The 13,815-nt window shown below is 44.4% G+C and overlaps 1 protein-coding gene across 1 annotated transcript in view; it reads right to left on the bottom strand.

Annotated features, from left to right (window-relative positions):
• The window catches only part of MED13 (mediator complex subunit 13), an 83,510-nt gene that overhangs the window by 53,182 nt on the left and 16,513 nt on the right, over positions 1-13,815 (bottom strand). The window contains exon 3 of the mRNA XM_066575097.1: positions 329-497. Coding sequence (XP_066431194.1) covers positions 329-497 — 169 coding nt within the window. The remainder of the gene's footprint in view (positions 1-328; positions 498-13,815) is intronic.

Here is a 13,815-nt window from a genome sequence, read left to right as displayed (position 1 = left end):
ACCAGGGGGACCGATTGGCACCAGTGTGAAGATCTCACAGAGATCTGATAAGCGGACCTGGACGAGGAGGTGTTGGTGAGACTCCTATACACAGGGGTCCTCACCAAACACCGGGTGAGTCCTAACCATTTTTGTGTATCCGTCACGTTCTAATACACCTTTTCTATCTAATCTATATTTCAAGGTAGCCCCTAGAAGCGCCTCCCTGATGGTTTATTAATTGAACCATGTCACCAAGAACCACAAAAAAAAAAAAAAAAAAAAAAAAAGGAATTTAGTTAAATTTTAATAAGAGTGGACATCCTCATTCCATAAGCACAACACTCACCTCTTATTAACTGGTTTCTCATCTTTTTCATATGGCTTTACAAACCATTTCCCTATGCGTACAAAATTTCGGTTCATTAAACATCGCTCCAGCAGGTTATGGATAGCCTTGAATAACAGAGTGCGACAATCATAGGAGAGTCCATTGTCCCAACTGCCATCTTCTTCCACTAAAAAGGGGAAAACAGAGTGAATATTGCAGATTTACAATAATTACTACCATTATGTTAGCACAGCATGACTGCCCATAGTTAGAGCAAGTCTTTAGCGTACCTTGATATGCATATTGTGTACCATACAGTATTAGTGAGAATCCAAGACTGGATTGTTATAAACAGGCCCATTAAGATTCCTTTTAGACGGAGCAAGAAATAGTTCTTACGAGTGAACTTGTAGAGGCTAACAAAAATACATGTTGTTGTAGCGAGCTTTAGAACCTACTACAGGCGGTTTTTACAGCGTTTTAGCAGGTGTTTAAAATATCCACTGAAAACACTGTACTCCATTGATTTTAATTGGGCTTCTCAGATGAGTGTTTTAGCACGGCATTTCTAACGCCACGCTAATTGGACGCTGTCCCTTCTATTACAGTGCTTTGTAACGCACCACATCACCCACTGCAATGATTGGGCGTGTTAAAAGCGCTGTTCCAGAAGACTGTAAACCGCTGCGGTTTTACAAATACATGTGCGAGACTGGCCGAAGGGTTCTTCCCCAGGCTTAAATCAAGGAGAAGCGCTTGGTTGGAAAGCTTGCTAGAACTTCTTTTGTTAGCCATTACAAGGTATCATATTCACGAGATTCTTTGTTTCTCTTACTGAGCACAGTCACATTTTAGGCTGAGTTCACACGGGGCGGATTTGCCATGGAAATTCCATGCGGAATTTCGCCGCGACAAATCCGCATGCGGCCGCTAATCCCGGGATTAGTCAGCCATGTGGACAAGATTTCTCAGAAATCTCATCCACACGGGACGGCAAATCCGCTGCGGCAAAGCTGGCAGAAGCCACCGCTGTGGCGCAGATTTGCCGACCGCAGCATGTTTATTTTTTTTCCCGCTGCGGCCACGCTCTTCTCTAAGGGAGCGCCGGCCGCAGCGGAAGAGCAAGCAGCCGGGCCGCTTTAAAACCGCCGCGGGTTTTGAAGCAGCGGTTCTCCCGGCGGAAATCTCTCGGTTTTCTGCTGCGGCCAAACCGCGAGATTTCCGTCGGGAATCCGCCCCATGTAGACCCAGCCTAACTCTTTTAGCAAATACTGTAAACATCGTTTAAGTTGTGTTTGCGCGATCGTTCGCTCACATTCACTGGTAAAGAGAATCTGAACTGACCAACAGGTTTACGCCTGCATAAAAGGAAGTAAACAAACATTCATCATTCAACCAAAAGGCCAGTTTTACACAATAAAGCGATAGTGTTAAACTAATAGTTGTTCTGTATAGAAGGGCTCTAAGGGATACCCTAGCGGATGATTATAGAGCCTCCTTTACAGCCCTCTAGGGGTCTAAATTCCACATGCTAGTTGTGTAGAGGAGATGCTTCTTGTTTTACACTATTTTCAACATGATTCTTGACCATGCATTTGTTTTTTAATTGCATTTGAGCATTTCTGTTACTAAGCACCAAGGATCGAGCCGAAACAGTGAATATGGGCGATCACCCCAGGTACATACAGCCGCCGACAGGACACAGTGAGAAATCACTCTCGTCCAAGTCCCTTGGTTTTTAAAAGAAAGAAAAACAAACTGTTGGGCCATGTAAACGGGAGCCGCTCAATATTTATTGTAAATGGAGAAGAGCGGCTGAAGAGATCTGTGGCCACTCTGCCTTTATTCACTTGAAAGATTATAGCTCCCATGTAACACAGCAACAATAGTCGAGTGGAGTCCCTTGTAAAAGGCACCCCTCCACAATGCCACATAGAAGCCTGTATGTGCAAATACACGACTCCACCAACTCTAAAGGCCCATTTAGACAACGATTATCGCTCAAAATGAACTCAAAGCAGTCTGTTGAGCGATAATCGTGTGTAACTGCAGTTTTCGTTAAGCCGTCGTACATCGTTGTCTTTCAGGGATTCACAGCGGGATACAGCTGATACTATTGTTTCAGCTGTATCCCGCTCCCTGATGACAAGTGGAGTATGAAGAACACAGCTGTCCAGCTGTGTTCTCCATAGCCCACTCGGAGCGCTTGGCTGTATAAACAGCCAGGCGCTCCGAGCAGAGAACAGCTGGATGCAGAAGACAAGGAATGATCCCAACGCCATGGAAACACCCCTCTAGCGCTCACATGATCACACAGCCACCAGTTTTGTGCTTTTCTGTGTTGGTGACAGTTGTTGGCCAAGAGAGCATCCTCTCATATGAGAAGTAGCCATGGTATTATAATTATGGCCTCCAATATCCACAGACATGAGGTTGGATGGGTCGCTGGGCCCTAGACGCTCCTGCACAGTCTGCCTACAACTTCCTTTCCTTTTTAACTTACTTTGCAGGTTTCCCAGCAACATGCATAAAAGAAACATTGCAAATACGCTGGGAAAATACAACATGATGCTATCTTTTTTGCGCACGCAACATACGCATTAAATATATGCAAGTGTGAGCGGAAAAATGAAAAGCAGTGTACTTTTATTGACACTATTTTGCGTGTAATTATACAACGAAAATATATTGGTGTGAGCCCAGCCGTACAAACAATGGAGACATCACATATACAAACACTCATTTGTTGACAAACCACAATAAGGAGCTTTGTAAACTATTGTTTGGAGTTTGTTTCTGCAAGCAATAACCACTAACAGCAGCAAAAACAGATTATATACACCTATGTTAGCAGAACTGCCATCTTCACCCCCAACACAAGACAATCACATCTGGAGAAGAAGCAACAATGGAAGAACACAGTGGCAGTAATGGTGGGCTGTTACAGCATCTACAATACTCAATGGGTGCATGTGTGTAATACCAAAAGCAAAAAGACATCTTTATTGAAATGTGTAGAACGCTGGAAATTATGCGACTAAAAATACTGTAAGATTTTGAAAAAAAAAAAGTTAAAGTTTAAAATTTATTCTAAAATGGACATTGCTTTTCATAAAATCCATTATAGAGCAAGTGTGCAGAACTGGTGGGCTGGGACCACGTGGCTCGCAATGCCCTACAGTGCAGCCCCAACCAGATGGAAGCTACAAGCATGTGTGTGACATGTCAGAGGAGTGGCACACAACCAGGGAACAAGGGAGCAGCAAGTACTAGGTCTGCTATAAACAAGGAGAGCATGGTCCCTTGACACGTGTTTGGTACTCCAGTAAAGGGTGTAACGAGTTGGAGATGGCAGATAAGTTTATGGGAGTTGTGAAATGTCTGGTTGTTACCACGACTCCCCTAGTCACAAGCTACTTTTCTCATATGGTGAGCTGTAGTTTCTACTGATGTTCTTTTGGAGTACAAAAAAAGCTTTAGATCACTTTTTATTCAACTTATCAGAAACATGATGACCAAAAAGTGTAATTTTGGCATTGTATGGATTTCTTTTTCTAACGGCATTCGCAATACAGAATAAATTATGTGATGTTTTAGTAGTTCTACCAGCGCCACCTCCTGCTACAAGACTAGAGCCATGGTTTTAAACTGGATTTAAAAAGGCATTTTCCAGGCAGAAATCCGCTGTCAGAGCAGAAGCTACTGCTCCAACCCGTGTGGTGGCTGATCCTCAGAATGGGAGCTGCGCCTGCAATTCCAAGCACCAGCCAGGAGTCGCCCCTGAAGTTACAAGTGCTGGCCACTACACAGGGGGTCAGAGCCGCAGCTTCTACTCAGACCCCGATGTATCCTGGCATTGACAGTGAGCACTGAACAGAAAACGCCTTTAAAGCCAAATCACTTTAACCCCCCTCAGCCAGAGATCAAGTAGGTTGAAGTAGGAGCTGTATGTACTAAACTTGCAGCTCTCACTTAAACCTGCACAAAAGAGGACAAGGTGCTAGCAAGGGGGAGGTGGGAGATGAGCAAGAAGAGAAGGACACAAGCATCACCTGTTGTATTCTTCCTCCTTTTCACAGCTGTGAACAGGACATCCAGAGTAAAGGATCCATGAAGATCAGACAGCACACAGACATCCGGCACAACTCACATACTAAGCGTAAGGGCTCACGTCCATGGTCGATCCCTCACTGCGTAATACACATGCGTTGCACTCACATGTGATATGAGGTAAATGGAGTCAATGGACTTTCATTGATCCATGAACAGTTTTGTGTAGATACGCGAGAGAAATAAATCGCAGCGTGCTCCATTTCCCTTGTGTGCCATACACAGGCCTTCCATAGGCTACGTATGATATGCTGTTCATATGCAATACATTGAGTATGGGCAGGGTTTCAATATTCATCCCAGCCATGCACAGAGCCATACTCCACTCATACGTGGTCTCAGCTGGCAGAGCATGGGGGCTGTGTATGTGTAAAACACTGCGGGAGACCAGCAGCTTTCTACGCTTACGGCCATAGGCATGAGCAGTTAGGCCGCTCTTACACAAGCGACCGTAAGAACACTGCGTTCAGGCCAGAGCCACTTTGTGCAGCGTTCAGTGTGAGCTTTTTGCACAGTAACAATGCAAAAGTAAGCCAAAGCCATCACTACTTTGTTTCCCTCCTGTTGGCATAGAATGCTGCGTTCAAAAACATGGTAACACACTGTACACCGCGTTCTACTGCGCTTGACAGCATTGAAAACGCTCCCCATTAATTTCAATAGGCAACGCATTGCATTTAAAAACACTGAAAAGCCAGAAAATAGGATAGCATGCGAGAAACTGCGTTTTAACAGCATTTCAAACATCGTGCTAAAATAGAGCATGATGCGATTCTTCCTCCAAAATTGCAAGTGATTTCCGCTCGTGTGTGTGTGCGCGCAAGAAGCATTTTACATAGCATGCTATGGACGGACATTGCAATGGATTCCGCAGCAAAAATCCGCCCGTGTGCATTGCGCCTAAGGCTTCAGATAATCCAAGAGGGCTTTAGATCACGTTATCTGCCAACTCAACTAATCAAGCAGAGCATACTTGATCTCATTGTGATATTTCCCAGAAAAACAGTGATTAGGTGAGCCCTTGCCCGTCTAATTCTTCCTCTGCATCTACAGGTGGCTTTACACTTTACAACAGTCCCTAAAGTGAGCTGATGGCATCTGAACAACTGAAATTTTTACTAAGCGATTTTGGATCAAACACACTTTAGGTGAGCTGAAACAAACCTCCTAGTGACTAGTCGCCGAATTATTGCTGGTCACCCTCTTGGTGGCAGTATTTCCACAGATCACTTGCATTCGCTCTTTTGATCATTTGGTCAGTCGCGCTCACTTACGCCACCCCCCCCCTCTCATTTGCTCGGACGATTATGCAGTTACTCAAGAAGAGCGATGCTCGCTCAAGTATCTGCCTTTACCGAGCGTGCTCGCTCATCTCTAGTCCTATGTAAGGTCCCCCTATGGCTAGGCGCAAATGGATGCATTTTCATGCTCTGTGTCATCTGCAATTCCATAAGATTCAGGCGGACCCTTTATAGCATGCGAGACTAAGCATGGCATAAAAACCCATGGCAGGTCCTATTCCTGTCTGTCTCACGGACAAGAAATAAGACGTGCTATGCATCGTATATCAGATAGCACATAGGTCCGTGTGCCGGCCAAACCACACAGCAGCTACAGCCGCGTGCACCCAGCCTAATTAGGCCATTTATTGGCTCTGCAACCCACATGTCGAGTCAGTGTGTGACACCTAGTTATTTTATAGGAAGCGGGCGGCACAACTTCTGTCCACAATATTTTATTATTGAAGAGATAATAGCAATTATTAATGCGTATATAAAATGAATGGTAACTACCATAAAGAAACCCCGCCAGAATAGCCATTTTCTTTTAATTGTATTCCTGGTTTAGGACATGCAGAGTAATTAAAAAAAAAAAAAAAGACAAACCCTCAAAATTGTAGCAATGAAAACTGCAAGTCTTTCAGCAAAAACCAAGGCCTTACAGAACTACACAAGTGGGTAAAGTATAGGCCTCAGGCTATCTACACACAGAGGCGCGTGCGATATTGTGCTCATGAGATTTACCCACAGATGCAAGGTGATTTTCAGTCAAAATCAGGTTGCAGAAATTCCAATATCAATGGGAACCCTCGCATTGCACATCACACAGCATGCAAGAGCCATGCGATACATTAAAGGGCGATTCGTTCTGTGGACTATGTAGAGGTAGGATATGCCATGATTTGTAACATGGCTCATGTAAATGACTCCCTTCAAAACAATGAGGTTCATAATAGCACGAAATTTGTACCTCTCGCAAACGCACAAATCTCACTAGTTTTTCGGCTGCGTGAAAGTGGCCTTATAATGCAGAAGAGGACAGAACTTAGCAATCTGTGTTTTATTGGCAGCAGTGGAAAGAGCGGGCAGCTGAGAGAGGAGAGTATGAGCTGCTTCACTTAACACGGGGGAAACCAGTGAACCGGCCTTTCATAACTTGGATAATCCCTTTAAGGCTAAAGTTAGTTATGTCACTAAAGGGTTAAAATACATACATTCTCGGGCAGCCAAGTTATGCACCAACTATATTGACTTGAAACAGAATAAAAATCTACAATTAAAAAAGGAAAAAAAAAAATATATAAAAATGAAAAGACAAAATGGGACGTTTTAGGCAGGGCTTTTCCAATTTTAATATTGTAGTTCCAGAAGACCCCTTTCAATTTTTTCCTGGGAACAAATTATAATGTAGGAAACACTTAACTGAGGTCAATAGTTGGCCTAATCCCTAGGGTGACAGTTGTGTCTGTGGCCGGCAGACTGCTGTAAGGACAGGTACACAGCACCATAAGTGGGGGACAGAATTATAGGGCCGTGTATACTTCACTGTTTCACTACTTTGGGGAGTAAATGAAACCAATTTCAGCAGGAACCAGTTTCACCTTTCTACTAAACTACTTAAGCATTATGTAAGAACACCTCATGCTCCAGGTTTGGCACGTATCCCAACAATTCCCATTCTAGCCTATGCACACAGTAAAAAGGAGCGGCTGATTTCGAGAACCACTCCTAGTTACAGGCCTGCAGGTAAAGTTACATCACCGCTCTCACCAAATGGTAGGAAAAGGAGGATTTCCAGCATTGACATGACACTAATGTTATTTTCACTGTTAATGAAACTTCAGTAATATTATATCAGGAGTTAGTCCATGAAAGAATGCATGCCATTTTAATTGCATGTTACTTCTTTTTTGTGGGTTTCCCCCCCCCCCCCCCCCCTCTAACTCCAATTTTTACCCTGGTCCATAGAGAAGTCAAAGACATCATCTTTCATTTATGTCATTCAATATAATGTAACAGAGTTTAAAGAAAACCTGAAAAAGTCCATCCTGCAGGCAGCACATAGGTGTATATATCTGTGGGAAAAGATGCAGTATAAACATGTTAGGCCTCATGCCCACGGGCGGGTTGGGCATGCGGGAATCAGACCCTGCCCGCAGCTGAGCACAGCGATTACCTGCGCATGTGTGCAGAAGCGCCGACCGGCTTACCAACGCACATGGGCAGTAGAGATTTTTATTTTTTTAATCTCCTGCTTTTCCGCAGAATCCACAAATCAATGGAAGCCATCCTTGTGGGAACCGCAGCAAAAATGGAGCATGCTGCGATTTGTTCGCCGGACCAGAAAGTCCGCAAAACAAATCTGCGTGCTTTAATTAAGCTGCGGACAGCCATGTCTCCCTGTGGGCGACTTGAACTGCAGATCGTCTGTGTGGTTCCATTAGTGATTGACAGCTGTGTAGGAATATGCACATATACACTGAACGATCTCTGTATTAGGAATGCCCTAACTGGTTGATCCACCTTTCTGAAAACAGATTCCACAAGGTGGCGTACATGCTCTATACTCAACCTGACACATGGCCACTGCAACAGCCCGGCAGTACTTTTTGCTGATAAGCGGGAGCAGATCTCACAGCATATCCCAACCATGTTCAATGGGGTTACAGACCAATGGGTTTCGGGGCCAAGGTAGTGTGAATTCACTTGATGACAGAAAGCCGCCACTGTTGTTGGGCAAGACTTTCTAAAGATATGGGTGCAGATGGTCAGCTAACAGGTCCCTGTAGTTTTCACCATTCAAGGATTGCAGTATGATGAGCAACGCTCCTAGGCTATGCCGGGAACATTCTCCTCAAACCAGACATCACTACGGGTCTGTTGAACCCCAGCAGTATGCCCATGGGAAGTGGCTTCATGCTGTTTACGCCAGATGTGGACTCTGTCATCCAAATAGTTCAGCAGGAACCAGATTTCATCACTGCAGATAATCTATTGCCATATGTCCACTGACAACTTTCCAAGGTCCATGAAAAACATTTTTGGTGATGACACGGGGTCAGAGGCAACTGTGTTAGTCTTCAGCTATTGAATCCCAGTCGACGCAAGGTACCCTGAAGGTCACTGTAGAAATTCATCTAACTTTCCCGCTGTTGTACTGCTGGGGTCAGTTGGTCCACTGTGGTATATCCTTGCCGAAATACCAAACATGCCATCTAGTGTTCGCTCGTCACTAGGATCAACCACACGTGGACTTGTCACTGTGCAGTCTTCAGTCAGATGTCTGTCTATGGTTCAACCAGTCTTGATACACTTTGATATTGGGTTCAGGAATAGCCAACAAGCGCTACCGTTTCAAAAACACTGGCTCCATACCTCCAGACACCAACAATGTAGCCATCACCAAAGTCACTCAAGTCACCATGTTTACCCATGACTGCCAAATGTTGCCTTCTGTTGCACAGAGATGAGGTCGGTATATTATCTGAGAACAGATCATGACAAGCCCATCGAGTGGCACCACGTCACTGATCACAAGAGTTCATGAACCGGCTTATCCTTAACGGAGTGATCGTTCAGTGCAGAAATGGCTGGCAAATCACTGATGGACCGCCCGCCGGACCTCTAAGTTCAGAATGAGCAGGGATCTATTTGAATGATAAGTTAAACAATCTTTCCCCACAAAACTATATATCAATCTACTGTCTCTCGAGAGATCCCCTTTAAAACTGCAGCAGCAGTAGGCTAAAAACACAATTTTTTCAAATGAAATAAATGGATCTACTAAAATGTCAATTAGTGCAACATCTGTTACATTTCTGTATTAATACTCTACTACTACATTTCCCAGAAGAGGCTTCTTTCAGTAGAGACATTCAGGGGTGAGCGTTATTAGTTTAATACCATTCATATGATGCGAGAGATTCATTAACAGGATACATTTCCTGGTGATAAAGCTGCTCAAGTCTTCTAATGCCAGGTCCGATATTGATAAATGATCTGTGCTCAGACAGACTCTAAAGTCCAACACAATTGTAGGAAAACAGGCCAGCGGCTTCAATAATCTGGTGTCCGGCCCTAGCACACCACTGAAACATCCCCCCTGAACTAGGGCTATGAATTGAGAAGTCACTTTGTGCCAAGACATTAGCATGGTAAAGTAATAGGAGGCTGGAAGCACATTCTAGATACTTGCTTCACCCAGTGGGGAAGGAAAAATGCATGTAACAGGACACCAGTGTTATTAGCAGGCATATGGTTCTGCAGAACAAGCTGCGAGGCATTCCCAAATACAGAAGCCATTTAAATTAAGCACAGATCAAATTGCAAGCGTTTCAATCTCATTAGTGAAAACGCTTTTTCTTTACTGTAACACTAGCGACAATTTGATTTTCTCTTAAAAAGTATACAACAGTGATTTTACTGAACTGTATCTAATGGACGTATATGCTTAGACCCAGGGGGATTTCACGTCCCCCAACTAGGGTCGTCATCTACCATTTCTCTGGAAGAGATCCTTGCAGCACTAGAAATGCCAAGCCTGAGATCTCAGCTGTGTATTACATGGTGGGTTTACATACAGCAGCTCTATGGGGGTCAGTTTCTACAAAAGCAGCAGCTTAGGAGCTGTATGCACAAGTATCTAAAAATACCACCTCTAAAGAATTAACTCCCAAAATAACAGGGCAAGGGACACAATCTGGACAATCTTCTGTCCACGAGGACCTGCTGGTAATGAGCCGATATCGTAGGAAGACGCTGCGGGCGCTCTAATGGCTCTCCTGCCAGATTAGTAGCATTTCATCACATAAAACATGGTCACACCAAGCCCTCCCGAGTGTAGCATCATTCCACACTGGCTAATATAAGGGGGTCTTGGATTGGGCATTATATGCCCCAATAGGACATACGATCAAGGTCACCTAATGGATCGAGTTCTGTAGAGGGGTCACAGCACTATTGCATTACATGTTCAGGGGCCAAGCTTCAGATCCAGACCAGCGCACAGCTCTAGTCAATTGGCCGGGGGTCACTAGCACAGGGCTGGAAAAGACCACCACACAGTTTGTAGCCCAACAACTCTGAACCACTTGAGGTCCAAGACATTTTGGGGCTCAATATCAAACACGCTTTAAAGTCACACAAATATTGTTTTTAGTAGAATCCAACCGATAATTATACACATTTTTGTATTCAGATTTATTAAAAGAACGTTCCCATCTCTAGATATTCCAGGACTAATTCAAAATTAGGGCTAATGTCTGCAGCGTTATCCCCCAGCTACTGACCCTAATAGTTCAATGTTCACGATGCGGAATTCCACCGCGGAACGCCAAGGAGTGAAAGAAAGCCAAGGGAAAACACGCGGCCAGCTTCTATTGTAGTCAATGGAAGCCATCTGTCACGCAATACTTCCGCTGTGAGCACAGCGGAAGTATTGCGTGATTACGCGTCACTGCCCACCGCATCAATCTTCTCCAGCTGCCCCGCCTCCCTGCTGAGTGAGCCATCCATACTCGCTCCTGTGCAGCAGCATGGGAGCGAGTACATGCGGGGAAGAGTGTCAGGCATCATTTGCACACTAGTAGTTGTTCAACAGATGCAGTTTTACAAAAAAAAAAAAAAAAAAAGGAAATATACTAATACTAAACAAAAAGTAAAACAAGTGAACAAAATGCATTTCCTTTTTTAAGGATGGATCCATTAAAAAAAAAAAAAAAAAGATGTACACTCTTCATCTTTCGCTTCACTTTCGTTTCAGCATTTTAAACAGACCTGCTTTGGGGAAAAAAAAAAATAAGTTGCAGCGTGCTCTACTGTGGAGCGCATTACGAATGCACGCACGCTATCACAGGACAAGGCGATGTCATTGCGCAGCCGGCACGCTGTGAGATACATGGGTGTGAGGCCCACCTAAGGCTGGGTTCACATCAGTGCTCTTTTAAACATTACTAACAGACCTATATTGTTTCTTTACATCATTTGAGGTCTATTTTTTGGTTTTGAAAACTGAAGCAAGCTGATCTGTCAAAAGGAAAGGGTTTATGGTAAAAAACAGAAAGCAGATCTGAAGTAAACAAAAAATACCGTAAAATACACGCGTGCTTAACAACGCAGCATAAATGCTCTTACACCTGTGGAAGCTGGCCAAGGGTAGTTCCAGACGAACGCGCTGTAACGCGTCCGTAGTACGGACTACAACCCTACCTTGTCAGTATTTGTTTTGCATTTACTGTCATCGGTATTTTTTACTGATCGGTATTTATCCACTAAAAAATATTGATGCAAAAACTGGAAAAATAAATCATACTGAGCTTTTACAGAAAAAAAAAAAAGCCATTACAATAATGTCCATGTGACCAAGTACAGATTTACATCAGCTTATTACAGTCCATAAAACACAGACCAAATTTAGAGGTAAAATACGCTCATCTGAAAGCAGTCCAAGGACTTAAGGCCCATTTACACGGGCCGATGATCGCTGAAAGATCGCTTAATCAACAGTTTGAGGGACAGCTGTGAGCGATTATTTTGCATAAACTTTATACAAGCTACTAAGAGCAATGAAGTGAGGGCTATTAGCCTGAGGGCTCTTATCTGCATTTAGATACTTTGTTCTCCAGCAGGAAACAATGCTATCAGCGCTCCCCGTGGAGAACTGCTGATAAGGCTGACTGAAATGATCAGCTAAGCAGTGCATGGAAAGTGCACATTTACACGCAACGATTATCACTAGAAACAATCCGCTTTTAGCAATTATCAGCTGGTGTAAATAAGCCTTAAAGGGGTTGTCCCGCGCCGAAACGGCTTTTTTTTTCTTCCATAGACACACACCCCCCCCCCCCCCCCCCCCCCCCCCGTTCAGCGCGGGACAAACCCAAGGGACATGATAAAAAAAAAAATTTTATTTACCTGAATCCCGTCTCTGCAACTTCTTTCTTCTTTGCAGCCAAGATGGCCGCCGGGATCTTCACCCACGATGCACCGCGGGTCTTCTCCCATGGTGCACCGTGGGTTCTGTGCGGTCCATTGCCGATTCCAGCCTCCTGATTGGCTGGAATCGGCACACATGACGGGGCGGAGCTATGCGATGACGCGCAGAAGGGGCGGAGCCAGAACGCCGCTCGTGCCGAGACCCAAGAGAAGGGAGAAGACCCTTCTGCGCAAGCGCGTCTAATCGGGAGATTAGACGCTGAAATTAGACGGCACCATGGCGACGGGGACGCCAGCAACGGAGCAGGTAAGTGAATAACTTCTGTATGGCTCATATTTAATGCACGATGTATATTACAAAGTGCATTAATATGGCCATACAGAAGTGTATAACCCCACTTGCTGCCGCGGGACAACCCCTTTAAGTCACACAACCGCGATTTTCGCGCATATTAGGCACGTGTGACACGTGGTGAATGGAGTCAATAAAATCATATGGACTTTCATTGATCCACTCACATGAGCGTGTAAACACTGCATGAGATATGCTCATGTGCAGCGCACTCGCTGCCATACGTGGCAATAGCTGGCTCTCACAGATCGGTAAAACGTTGAGCGATCCACAGTGTTTTACGTACACAGTTGTGTAAATGAGCTCTAATAAGTAGTGCATTGCTCAAATTGACTCAACATATAAAGATATGCTATCTGTCTATACTGAAGAGCGAGTGAGGGGAGGGAAAAAATAAATAAATAATTCAAACACAATGCCAGAACAGCAGTGTTTTGTTTTTTTTAATGTTAAAAAGCATTAAATACTATTTTGGGGCACATGCAAATGTTTGCTCACTTTCCATAAAATTTCTTTAATAGAAACTTACAAGTTTCATTTAAACTTCCAAACTTTTAAAGGTCCTATCAGCACAGTGTACATTGGCTGTTGCCGTCCCGGGTGGCTAACGGTGAGGGTAACGTTTCCATGTAGCCTTACGTTATGAGCTGTAAGAAGAAAAGGAACCCTCACCCTAAGCCCACAAGGACGGTAAGAAGCAATGGGACCGTTATCGCGGGTGCCCGCGCTGGTTCTCTGCGATACCTCCCTGCCGCACGGAGGATGAGAACCGATTGACGGCCGATGGCTGTGTCTTCCACTCTGCCGGACAGCTGCCTACTGCCAACATG

This window comes from Eleutherodactylus coqui, chromosome 1 (genome assembly GCF_035609145.1).
Source record: "Eleutherodactylus coqui strain aEleCoq1 chromosome 1, aEleCoq1.hap1, whole genome shotgun sequence".
Lineage (NCBI taxonomy): Eukaryota > Metazoa > Chordata > Amphibia > Anura > Eleutherodactylidae > Eleutherodactylus > Eleutherodactylus coqui.
The sequence above is the reverse complement of the archived record's forward strand: the minus strand, read 5'-3'. Positions and strand labels throughout refer to the sequence as shown.